The sequence below is a fragment of the Nannobrachium achirus genome, assembly GCF_963921795.1.
Source record: "Nannobrachium achirus genome assembly, chromosome: 17".
Classification (NCBI taxonomy): domain Eukaryota; kingdom Metazoa; phylum Chordata; class Actinopteri; order Myctophiformes; family Myctophidae; genus Nannobrachium; species Nannobrachium achirus.
Window position 1 is genome coordinate 26,071,000 of NC_137824.1, and position 13,327 is coordinate 26,084,326.

Here is a 13,327-nt window from a genome sequence, read left to right on the forward strand (position 1 = left end):
GCTTTCCACATTTTGGTGGTATAGCAGAAAAAAGAGTTTGACCCTTTGTTGGTTTTGACTCTGGGTTGAAAGTGATCTGTGGCGCTGCCTCTGGTGTTGTAATTATGGACATCCTTAATGTTTATAAAGTATTTTGACAGGTACTTGGGTATCATAGTGGTGTAGTGTATCTTGTACACCAGGCCCATTGCAAGTTGCTGTACTCTGTCAACTACTCTGAGCCACCCCACTCTTAACTGGTGAGTAGCGGTGAGGTGAGTCTGATAGGGAAGTCTAAGCAGGACCCTAATTAGTTTATTTTGGGCTGTTTGTAGTTTAGTTTTCAGGGCTTGTGGGGCGTCACAATACCATACGTGGACTCCGTAGTCAAAGAGGGGCTGGATTATTGCACCAGCTATGGTCTTCAGTGTGTTGGAATTGACCATCGGGGCGATCCTCTGTAGGAAACGAGTTCGTTGGTTGATTTTATTTATTACTTTAGAAGTCATCTTTTCACTGGAAAGATTAGCTTCAAGGATACATCCTAAGTAAGAGATTTCATTTTTTCGTGTTATGACCTTGTCACCCACTTTGATTGTGAAGTTATCAACTTTTTTGAGGTTATGATTTGATCCAAAGAGGATGGACTCTGTTTTACCCAGGTGAATTGATAATTTGTTGTCGTTAAGCCATGTGCAGATCTTACTTAGTTCAGAGTTAAGTGTCTTCTCAACCTGCAAGTGGTCCTTGCCCGAGACTAGGAGAGCCGAGTCATCCGCGAACAGGAACAGGTTGCAGTCACAAGCAGATGCCATGTCGTTCACGTATATTAGGAACAACAGAGGTCCCAGTATGCTACCTTGAGGAACACCACAGTTTACCGGGAGGGGGGGGGGGATGAGATGATTAAATAGAAATACAACAATACATTTGGAAATGTATTCACGCCCTGTTTTCAAAAACATGTTTGCAAAACATGTTGTTGGTCTGTCTGTTTTTAGCAAGATAACATCAGAATGGATGAATGGATGTCCACCATACTTGGTTGAGAGACTCAGAAGGGCCCTCATTGTTAATTTAACTAGGAGTGTACAAATAGAACAAAAATAAACTGGTAATGTACACTCTTCTTCTGACACTAAGGATATTATTGTGTATAGACAGTAAAAACAATGTTTTTTTTTATTATAACTGCAAAATGTCATATGAACAGAGAAAGTATGGCCTCATAAATGTACTACTGTATTATAATCCAGTCATATTAGGCTACAATTATTGTACACTTTCACTATTCACAAAAACATCTAGAGAGAGAGAGAGAGAGAGAGAGAGAGAGAGAGAGAGAGAGAGAGAGAGAAAGAACTTCTGGGGAATTGGTGCAGCCTTTGCCCCAATAAACCCTTTTGCAAATCCCGCCCCATTCTGCCCTGTTACTATGATGGGACATTAACCCTGGGCAGATTGTTTTTATAGTGGAAGTGGATGGGATTTTTTTTCCCTTCATAGCCTCATTACAGCTATATAAAGTACCAAAGGAAAAACACCTAGGTGATATTAATAAAAAGGGAAGACAAAGGTACAGTAGTTACATTGCAAAACAGGGGATTTACCCGAAAATATATGTTTTAATTTGTTTAATCCCAGTGGGACAGAATCCTCTTTGCAGATTATTTTATAGTGGTAGTGGATGCGATTTTTTTTCCCTTCATAGCCTCATTACAGCTATATAAAGTACCACAAAAAACACATCTACGTGATATTAATAAAAAGGGAAGAAAAAGGTACAGTAATTACATAGCAAAACAGTAGTTTTCCCCCGAAAAATAAATGTTTTAATTAGTTTAATCCTCTGGATAAGAGATAGAAAGAGAAGCGCATTGCATCTTGGGTACTAGGAAGAGGACAGAGAGAATGTTTCTCCTCACATAATAGGCTGGCTTTTCGTAATTCTGCCCATTTAAATTATATGTACCCAATCGTGACTCTTAGACCATTGATAAGGTACATGTGAACTAGTTTGTTGAAGCTTATTCGTTATGATGAGCGAGATCGCTTGACGCTTGCCGTCGCTATCACCGTACCGGCCGATCTCCGTGTCGCGCACTGCGGACAGTTTTTGAAAGGCTGAAGCAACATTCTCCACTGCACAAACTCCACCCCCGATAGCAAAAAGTGAATGTTTTTTTCTGGTTGGCCAGTCAGGGAGTCTCAGGGACCAATCAGAAGGCTGACAAACGGTCTATTCCTTCCTTAGAAATATGCTCAGATTGAAAACTGACATGACATCCATGATAACTACTATCAATGCGAACACTAGAGAGCACAAAAACAGTTTTCGTGTTATTTTCTTTTCTTTTCTTCCTTTCCCTCTTCTCTTCACTCACCCAATCCACATTCAGTGAATCACTGCACTGGGATAAGCTTCCCTTCCCTTTCCTTCCCTTCCCTTCCCTTCCCTTCTCTTTTCTTTTCTTTTCTTTTCTTTTCTTTTCTTTTCTTTACCCTGTCATAGTTGTATGAATCCCATCACTGTCTATTGCAATGTGCATTGAGCACATGTCATGTATGCAGAATGTCTAGTTATGTTAAATTCAACAGTGTTAACATTTTATTGACGAATTAACCAACGTATTTCGTTAAATAAAATGAAAAGAAACTCGGTGTTTGTCAGTTATGTGCTTTTGTTCTGTGGAACATAGAGAGTGGAACCATTGATTGATTGATTGATTGAAGACTTTATTAGAAGTTTGCCTAGGAAAAGGTACAGTTTCATGACGGTACAGTTCACTGGTACAAGGTCTACTAAAAGGAGATCCATGAAAAGACTACGCTTATTTCCACAGGAAACAATTTAAGTATCTCATATTAACATTACCATAGAGTGGAACCATAGAGTGGAACCCGTGGAACCAGAGTGGAACGTGATAATAGTAGTATGCGCATTGCGCAGGCGCCGTAGCGCTCACACAACTGCATCAAGCAAACATGGCGGCGGCCGTCGATAGTGTTGTGAAAGTGTAAGTTTTACCCTTTTTTATTGGAGAACAAGAAACTCAAGACCAACATGGTTACATGTGCAGGTTAAAATAACAAGAGCCCGTACGCTCAGAAAAATGCAAATGCCGCATTCATAATGTCGGAAGACAGCAATGATCCCCAGAGGGTAACGTTAGCTACTGTGCTAGCGTGCTAGCCGTGGTCAGCAGTGTACTGAATGATGCTACCACTGAGTAGCTCTTTTTTTTTCCTTGCCACGGGTTAACAAATTAGCCAGGCAGTGAAGTGCTTTTGGTGTTTAAATTCGCGACAAACATCCAAATCATTACAAGTTGATAGCTCAAACATACAGGAATAGTGGTTATTTGTCAGTCTGGCAGTCGCATGTTTAAGATTAAAGGTCTGCTAATAAGCCACCTTTTGTTCTGAATATGCTCCCACCGCTGCGCTAGTCATCACAATGGAAACAGACACTGATTTAGTTGTCAGATGTAAAAGGTGTCACTCTTTGGTGTCGTGGGAAATTGAAAATATGTGGAACAGAATGTGTACACTAGCATTTTAATGACAGGCCAATGGGCAATTGGGCATTTCTGGTATGTCATGATGAAAATTTATTTTTTGGGGGTACTACGTATGTGTTGTCTTTTCCTGGTTTTAACCTTTTCAAGCCCTCATTTAAGAACAGATGTGCTAATGTGGGGGGCGCAACATTGTTTTCTCACTCAACAGTAAACAAACCTACAAAGAGTTTAAGTTTATAGAGGGTATCTGCTCATTTCTAAAGTGACAATTTAAGGACTTTTTAATACCTCTAAAATGTCAAATTAAACAATGGCCAAATTGTCAAATATTAGAGGTAGAATTGTGAAAATAGCCGATCTACAAATTACAAAATTATATGTTATACAAAATGTAATGCCTCAACTCTTAGTACTCGTCAGGGTGTGGGCCCCCCCTTTAAAATATGATTATTTCGGGGGTCGCGGCCTGAAAAGGTTGAGAACCACTGTTCTAGACTAGCTATTTTCACGATATGTTTTTGACAAATTAAAACAAAATATATTGTCTTCTTCACATTGATCAGTATTGGTTCAAAAATATCTATTTGATTTAGTCCCCACTCCCTATCACCTAGCCCTACTTATTATGAACTCTACCTCGATTAATATATCGCTTCATCAATGACACTGATGATCTATTTCTTCTGACTGTTGACATTTGACGTGTCATTGACTGTCCATCCTCTGCATTTCAGGCTAGGCGAGCAGTATTACAAAGATGCTATGGAGCAGTGTCATAGCTACAATGCCCGTCTATGTGCAGAGCGCAGCATCCTTATGCCTTTCCTGGACTCCCAGACCGGTGTGGCCCAGTCCAACTGCTACATCTGGATGGAGAAGAGGCACAGGAGTGCAGGTGTGGACAATAGTAGATTTAAATGAGTAGTGCTAGACTGATGCCATATTTATGGGTCCGTTATTAGTATTAGCATACTCTCTCTTTTTGCTCTTGTTTTTTCATTTCTTTATTATTATTGCCTATGCTGCTACGTTGTCTTAAGGAAGCCGAACAAAAATAAGTTTTACTTGTTATGATGTACCGATAAAGAACCGTGACACCGATCCTGATCCTGAAAACCCATTCCCGATATAGACCGATATTTTGTCCTAAAAAGTATTACATTTCAAGAAAACAAGTACATTTAAGATCAACCCTATTCAAAATGTTTCAAAAATAAGATTTACTACCTTACAATGCATCTGCGTTATGAGCTTGTATTGTAGATCTGCCATTTTAAAGTGAAAACACCACAATCGGCAGGCTTAATTGAAACAAACAGGGCCAAGGCAAGGACTTTAACATTGGTTTGACTAGAGGGACACAGTTATTTCACCGGTGTGTGTGTGTTAACCACTTCCCAGCATCCATATTCTGGAGGGGAACGGCAAAAATAGCAGTTCTACAAGCTCACAACGCGTTGCAATGTGACACATTGTGAGCTTGTAGATCAGCTATTTTTGGTGAAGAGATTTGGTGTAGACGTAAAAAGTGGTCCAAATACAGTTGTAACTAAGGTTTGTTTTGCTAAATAGTGTTAAGTGGTTAAAAAGTGTTTCATTTATTTGAACAGGTGTGGCTCCAGGGCAGCTCTATACCTACCCAGCCCGCCGCTGGAGAAAGAAGAGACGTGCCCACCCTCCTGAGGATCCACGGCTGGCCTTCCCACCTCTTAAAACAGGTATTTGAAACATTCTGCTAGACTTGTTTTATTTCACTGTTTGTTGCGACCGTCAGGTTGCAGTTACTATCAAAACCTCCATCGGCTGTCTGTCAGTCACGTCACACGTCACACTTTTGCCCTACTCATATCTCTGCCACCGTTGCCCCTATCCATGCCAAACTTTGCACATACACTCATTGGCTGCCAAACCACAACCCCTCATTTCTCACATGGCCCTCTTCTAGCGCCACCATGAGGCCGATTCTTGCAAAACACATTTTTGGACACTGCTCCTACAGATTTTGCCCTAAAATCACGCAAAGCGGTACACAGTATCTCTAAAGTCATGTCATCAACATGGATCTGTCCCATTTCCCATATTCCCTCCTGATTGGCTACCATTGCCTTCTAAAGTTTGTGTGTGCGACCTGACGGTCGCTTATCTCCCGATTAGGGAGTCTTACTGGTTTAATTTAGTGTGTTTTGTTAGTGTTTTCATAAAGTGTATTTACTTTAGCTTATAATTTTCTGTGCAGCACTTTGTAAACCAAAATGTGCTATATAAATAAAGTGGATTGGATTGATGTCCAGCAACTATGCACCAGATAGCTGGCAGTCCCTGACTCTTTAGTTCTGTTTTGTGTGTGTTGGTCTATTCGCATTTTTGTCTCTTCTTTTGTGCGTGTCCACAGCTGACGTGGAGCTGGGTCTGAAGCGTGATGCCTTGGGTGCAGCGGATGGCAGCAGCCTGGAGGCCTTGCTGAAGGGGGAGCCCCTGGAAAGGAGAGGGGCTTTGTCAGATCACCGTGGCCCTGAGGATGACCAGGCCGTAGCCGAGCCTGCTGCCGCGGCCTCTGCATCCACCCACACTTCCTCTGGACGTATCCGCAAGGTCAGGCTATGAGTTCCAACTGGGCACCCCCATGAGTTTCTATGAGTTGGGTTGTAGTTTGTAAGTCAGTGCTGAGGCCACAGTATGTTTTACATACATATGTGCCTCTTTCATATCTGTTAAAAATATAACAACTTGCAATTTGTATTTTATCCACTTTAACATAGTTTATCTGGCATTTAAATTATATATTTAAGGAGGAGTGAGCCATCTCTCTTCCCTTACAATCTGTGGAGAGTTGCACATGTGCAATAACAACCATGAAGCAAAATTTAGCACATAATAATGGTGACACTGTTTGCAGAAACACTTTGCATCCAAAAACATCAAAGTCTGAGAGCATTTCACCCTAAACCTCACCAAGAAAATAATTACCTGCAATATTTGTAAGATGATGTATTTTGCTCCTTGTTAGCAGCAATTGGCTGTAAAATAGATCTCAACAATTTGCAAACAGCTGACTGCCTGGATGTCAAAATTGTCTGCAGGTACTAGAGGTACTGTATGTAAGAGGCACATTTATTTAAAATCACAGAACCGGCTGTCTCCTTAGATGTACTCGATTTCTCTAAGATACACAATGGTCATGATACAGCTAAATGCATAGATAATATTAGAGCTCTATAGTGCCCACAGGGTTAACATGTTCAGAAACATGGTTCAAGGTTCAAGGAAGTGTTGTTCATAGGCTAGAAGAAAATGTCAGTGTGCTTCCATCACTAATCTTGATTCCCCCTTTTGCTGGATCTTTGTAGAGAGTCTTGGACCATGATGACTACCTGGATGATTTGGATGACGAGGACTTTGAGGACGAGACTCCCAAGAGGCGAGGCAAGAGCAAGTCCAAGGTGAATTTCATATATCTCATCCTCTGAGCAGTATCAGTTTGTTACACATGTTTTGTTTTAAAAATGCAGCATTTAGGGTTATTGTATTGGTATTATATTGTACTGTATTGCAGGGCTCCAGACTAACCTTTTTCACCTATGTCCCGGGACCGTCCCCAAATACAAATTTAACCGTCCCCAAATGAATGTAATCCGTCCCCAAAGAATAATATAAAAAATAATAAATGAATGCAGAACTATTAGTATTACTATTAAATACAAACACTATGCTGCTTGTTCCTTACACTTTCCTTTGCAACTTTCTTCTCCACACCTCCCACACACTTTGTTGACCTTACATACCACCGCTACATGCCCAAACTGTTGACAACAATAGCACCTTAACGGAGCTCTCTCATAAGGCCTGACACGATAGCTCATACATTCAGCATATATCCGTTCTGGTAAGTCCCCGTCAAATGTCAAACATACTGACTTGGAAAACACCCGTTTTCCCCCCTCATACCTCGTCAGCCTTCTTGATCTACATACTCCTTCCACCTCCTGCAATTGATCTTGTGTCACTGATAGTGGCTCTCTGTTCTTCCGAATCATTTCTTTCATTTTCCAATTCCTCCTCCACCTCCATTTCGAACCTCACGCCACCGCTGCTAGACGCGACCATCCTTCGACCGTCTCGTTTCTCTCCGCTTGTTCCGCTCGACATCGCGTTCCGCTTTTCATTTTCATTATTAATATCACAATCCAAATCATATCCAACGTTACTCTTTGTGTCGCAGCGATATTTTCCAAGGAAAGGGGATGGTAAGATTTATCTCTCAGCCACAGCTTGTAGATCGGCTATTTTCCACTAGTAAAACTTGTAACCCAGATTGACAGTCTGTTCTCTACCTCATTCTGCTGGTAACCTCTTCAAATAGCGCAGCATTTTAGCAACTAAGTTCCACTTGAAAATTCTTAAACATTCTGTTTACATCATATTTATTTTCTGTGTGTCTCATGCTGCGAGTTTGCACACCATTTGAGCAGTGACATTGATATGCGCCGTTGGCTCCGTCTGCGTCCCAGGGGAGATTAATTTGCGTCCCAAATTTATATTTTTACGTCCCCGGGACGTCGGGAGTCCCTTAGTCTCAAGCCCTGCTGTATTGGCTATTGGGTATTGTATTGTCAAGCCGAGTTGACAAGTGGTATTTTAGTTTAAACATGGGGGAGGGGGTTTTAATCTTTTATTCACTTAAACTCCTGGGTAACTTGCACAGAGTCGCAGTGAGAGGAACGGCAAGAAGAAGACAGAAGCCGCTGCTGCAGCTCTGGAAGAGAGGGACAAACCTTATGCCTGTGACAGTAAGTAGAGCCTTTCCTACATAATGTTCTTGCTTGTGTGTGCGCGTGTGAGCACGTACGTGCATGTCAGAGAGGGGCAGTTGTGTGCTTGGTTTGGTGTGTTCCTTTTTGTTTTTTGTGTAAAAAGGAAAAAAAGCAAGACATATCCGTAAAAGTACAGCCTGCTGCTATGCATGCTTTGACCTGAAAGAGCTCACCAGGAACTGCTACAAGTTCAACAATATAGGATTTGGAGCAGCCACAGGATATTCTTGTTCTGCTTTTCGTTTGTTCTGCTTTTAGTTTTTCAATTATTCAAAGTATCTCTTGTTTGTGGATTTGTCATAGCTTGCACAGACCACACCGCTCAACGTATAAGCTGCAAACAGAGTGTCGGGTGAAGGTTAACCATAAAACTAAAACCAAATATAGCCGCCTTTAATTTTTGAGCCAGTGACTGTCGTTGTTCTTTTCTTCCGCCTTTTTGCCGGTGTCTTAACTACCGCCGCTACCGTAACACTGCTATATCACCGTGTGTGTGTGTGTCAGTTTGTGGGAAGCGCTACAAGAACCGTCCGGGCCTGAGTTACCACTACACACACTCTCACCTGGCCGAGGAGGAGGGCGAGGACCGAGAGGAGATCGAGGCACCACCCACTCCTCGCCAGCCTGAGGAACAGAAGAGTGAGTCGCACTCGTCGAGAGAGAGAGAGGGAGAGAGTATACATTATGTGCATGCGTGCAAGCGTTTGTGCGCTTGCACAGAGGCAGTTTCTTTCTTTTTTTATTTAGAAATTCACACCCAATGTGAAGTGAGCGGTGCCTTTGAGTTAATTTCATTAAGCTATATGAACTGGAGGAGCAATGTTAAATCCCTGTCCATTCACTTCAAGGCTGCTCAACAGCGCCACTTGAAGGTAGGTCACCCAGCGGTATTGCAGCTGTTGAGGTCGTGCTCACACAGACATATGGACAAACACACTCGATCATCATACAGACATACAGATCCATCTAAAAAAATTAATATTGTGTAAAAAAGCATTGCAGATTCCCTAGCACCCCAAACCATAACTAACTGCAGAAACTTCCCACTGGACTTCAAGCAACTCTGACTTCAGAAGGTTGACATTTCTCTATTATAAAGTCCACAGAAATGTGGACTTGTGATATTCATGAGCTGTATGCCGTAAAAAATCTAAATGTTAACAAAAAAAGGTTTGGAATAATTCACTGAATGTGCAGTGGATCTAGAATATATGAAAGTTTACTTTTACACAATATTCTAATTCTTTTAGATGGATCTGTACATGCATACACACTTGGTCACTTGTTGGAGTGGCTGGCACCGCTAAAAATCTTATTTTTATTTTTATCCCCCACTATTATTTTGAAGCACGTTACAAAACCCAACTGAAAAACTTGATGTTATACCCTCTGTTCACACTAAGTGACAGAACACTATACTTAATTTGTCAACAAAGCTGTTGCATCACATCTATTATCTTTAGCGTATTCAAGGCTGCATGTTGTCCTATTTAATTTGCAAATGATACGTTTTGATAATAAAAAGGAAATGTAAAAGGAGGAAACTAAACTATAAATCAAATATCCTTTGATTACATTTTTAGAAGAGGAGACAGATTGTCATATAGTGTAGTGAATTGTGTTTTTTTTTTCTTTTGTTCTCAGCACCTAAAAAGGGTCCAAATGGACTGGCCCTACCAAACGACTACTGTGACTTCTGCCTGGGAGACTCCACCCTAAACCAGAAGACAGGCCAATCAGAGGAGCTTGTGTCCTGCTCTGATTGTGGACGCTCGGGTATGGGACCAATATGTACTCCCCCCTTTGTTTGCCCATTACCCATTCATTATCAGGGAAGCCAAACAGCGCTATGAAACCATGTTTTTTAATCAAGTTTAGTCATGTTTCATCGTTTTTACGGCATCTCCTTGTGTTCTCCCTATGCCCACCAGGACACCCAACATGCCTACAGTTCACAGCAGTGATGATGGCTGCAGTGAAGACCTACCGCTGGCAGTGTATCGAGTGCAAGTGCTGCAATGTCTGTGGTACCTCTGAGAATGATGTGAGCACGTCTGCCTTTCTTACTGCTGCACATTTCCTGTCTTCTGCACATAATCAGCTGTGCTTATCACAATGGCAATCAAGTTACCACTACTGCTAAAAAGGTGCAAAAGAAAATGCATTCCTATTTTGTCCCAAAAAAAGGAAATGGGGCTACTGTTAAGAAATTGCGTTTTCATCATAATGGTGAATTCTTGTTAATCATCCTAAGATGCATTACTGCAAATATGTAGTACATGTAACAATGAGCTTGGAACTAAAACTAGCAAATTACAGTTAAATGACCTGACCAGCTCCACCTAAACTAATCCCATACGGACATGGCATTTACATGTAGATCCCCTTTTGATTGTAAACTCTGTTGCCCAATAAAGTTTTTACATTTTTAGATTGCATCTTATGCTGTCTCTGTTTACAGGATCAACTGTTGTTCTGTGATGACTGTGACAGAGGCTACCACATGTATTGTCTTGCCCCCCCTATGACCGAGCCCCCAGAGGGTAAGTTTTGAAACTGAAATTGCATGTTTGGGCCGATTACGCCGATAAGTAGTAGAAGTATGAAGTCTGGCACTATACTTAATGTTTAATTACAACTCTGTGTGTGTGTGTGTGTGTGTGTGTGTGTGTGTGTGTGTGTGTGTGTGTGTGTGTGTGTGTGTGTGTGTGTGTGTGTGTGTGTGTGTGTGTGTGTGTGTGTGTGTGTGTGTGTGTGTGTGTGTGTGTGTGTGTGTGTGTGTGTGTGTGTGTGTGTGTGTGTGTGTGTAGGGAGCTGGAGTTGCCACCTCTGCCTGGCTTTGCTGAAGGACAAGGCCTCCATATACCAGCAGAACCAGAGCTCTGCCCCCGAGTGATTGTCACTACAACAAGGTTCACCCTCGGCAATGGGAACCCATTCCTCCCAGTCCGCTGCTGCAGGGGCTCCGTCCAGATACGGCCTCGCCTCATAAAGAATCATCTACAGAAGCATTGTTTTTATCTACTGCTTCAAATGGGGGATCATTCCAACATAGACCAACAAATAGGGGGAAACTTAAATTATGAATATAATTGCCCTGTCAGCGAAGACCCCAAGCAAGGTGTGCTTTCATACAATTAACACAGTCATATACACACACAGAATACGAGAAATGTGCGTGTGTGTGTGTGCGGCGCTGTGCGCGTGTGCGCATATCTATACTCACACACACACAGAATACGAGAAATGTGCATGAGGTTGAATAATGAAGGCATCAACGAATAATTTGATCACATAACCTGTAGCCATATTTATTCACCAAGGCAATGATAAAATAGCATTTGATTAACAAGCAAGGTGGACTGCTAACGGTTTGTTTTGTTGCCAAATATCTATTTTTACTCACTGGGTGGGGACGAAAGAAGACCATCAAAGCAAATGGGTTTTCAATATAGATCCCATTTACAAGGGATATTGTTATTACTTGTGGACTTTTGTAGTGGCGTTTGTCTGCGTATTTCTGTTAAAGCGTTTCTATATTGGAGAGGTCTTCTCTGTGGGGAACCTGTTGGTGCCAAGGTACCTAGTCTGAAATACTCACCGTCATCCCTTCATTATATCACTCTGCTGCTCTGGATGGTTATTCTCAAAAGCCTTGTTTGGTCATCTATATGTTATTCAGAGTCAGTGAGACAGAGATTACTTAAATATGCCTTTGGATAAAGCAGAGCCCTATTCCTGGATTTAGATTCTAGTTTGAGCTAATAATGTGGACTCTTCCTCAAAGATAGAAAAACATTCAGCTGTTCAGACAACTTATGTCAATGGCAGTGCTCGAGTGTATTGCCATAATAATCCACTTGGCTCTATAATGTCACTTAATGACCTTGTTTTTTTTTTCTCTTTTTTTTTTCTTTTCTTTTTTTTTTGCCAATTATTAGCCTATTCACTTTTTACATTTTTGCCATTATGGTCCAAAAGTCAGGTCAGTTCGTTTTGATTAGTGTCTAGTTACCTGAAGCTTTTGATATCAGACTTTGTGTCAACAAACTTCTCTGGCACTGAAACACTTTTCAAGAATCATCCAATTATGTGAACCAAGCATCAATCCCTTAACTTTATATATATATATTATATACAAACCTTGAGAAATCCATTGCTGTCAGACTGGTGACTCTAGACTGAATGGTCACAACGTGTTCATTATGTAACTGCTTTTATCATTTCCTTGTCCCACTGAGGTAGATTTGCATGCAAATCACACCCATATGAATGCACACAGACACTCAGACTATTATTTTTATTTTATTTTTTACATTTTGTATACCGTATATATTACTTGATATTCCATTGGTATTGGGAGTTTTTCTAGTAGAATTTTGTAAAGTATACAGTATAGTTAACGGCATCAATTGGGGAGGGGGGGGGGGGACTAATGCATTGTATGTATTGTATTGACTTTTTCTATTTTGTTATGGCGGTGACATGTCTGAATTTTTTTGTGGTTCTGATTCCATAATATGAGTATTTGTACTGGTAAAATGTACTTTGTTGTACTTTTATTTTTTACATTTCTTTTGGTATTGAAACTGATTTAGCGCTACTAAAATAAAAAATATCCATGTATCTGAATTACAAGTTATCTTTATCTTTGTTTTAATACAACTTCAATGCTTATCACATTACCGGCTCCAGTTTCCCAGTGGCCCGTGGATCTGCCAGACTAAGAAAGTTACTAGGCCTATACGTCCTTTACTTATTTACACAGCAGTTAAACTTGACCCCTAATATATACCCCCCAAATAACCTAACATTTTTCGGACTATGGGGACGTTTTGGCCAATGGTCAATCAATCCCCCACCAAAGGTGTGCACTCTTCCTGTCCTGCTCCTAATGTCCCCCAGGTGTCCTTAGACCCCTGTGTTCCCTTGTCAGTGTTGTCTGCTGCACCTGTGTCCTGTTGCGTGTTTATATAATAATACATGCCTTCCCCATTGTTAATCTGTCTGTGTCTG

At 41.1% G+C, this 13,327-nt stretch overlaps 1 protein-coding gene across 1 annotated transcript; it reads left to right on the plus strand.

Annotated features, from left to right (window-relative positions):
• The first annotated feature begins 2,936 nt into the window (after positions 1-2,936).
• On the plus strand, positions 2,937-12,712 carry dpf2l (D4, zinc and double PHD fingers family 2, like). The gene is made up of 11 exons (XM_080745496.1): positions 2,937-2,996; positions 4,235-4,395; positions 5,111-5,217; positions 5,895-6,092; positions 6,848-6,940; positions 8,203-8,287; positions 8,816-8,950; positions 9,956-10,087; positions 10,243-10,355; positions 10,773-10,854; positions 11,122-12,712. The coding sequence occupies exons 1-11, from the start codon at positions 2,965-2,967 to the stop codon at positions 11,205-11,207; spliced, it is 1,224 nt and encodes a 407-aa protein (XP_080601622.1). The 5' UTR covers positions 2,937-2,964; the 3' UTR covers positions 11,208-12,712.
• Positions 12,713-13,327: the final 615 nt, after the last annotated feature.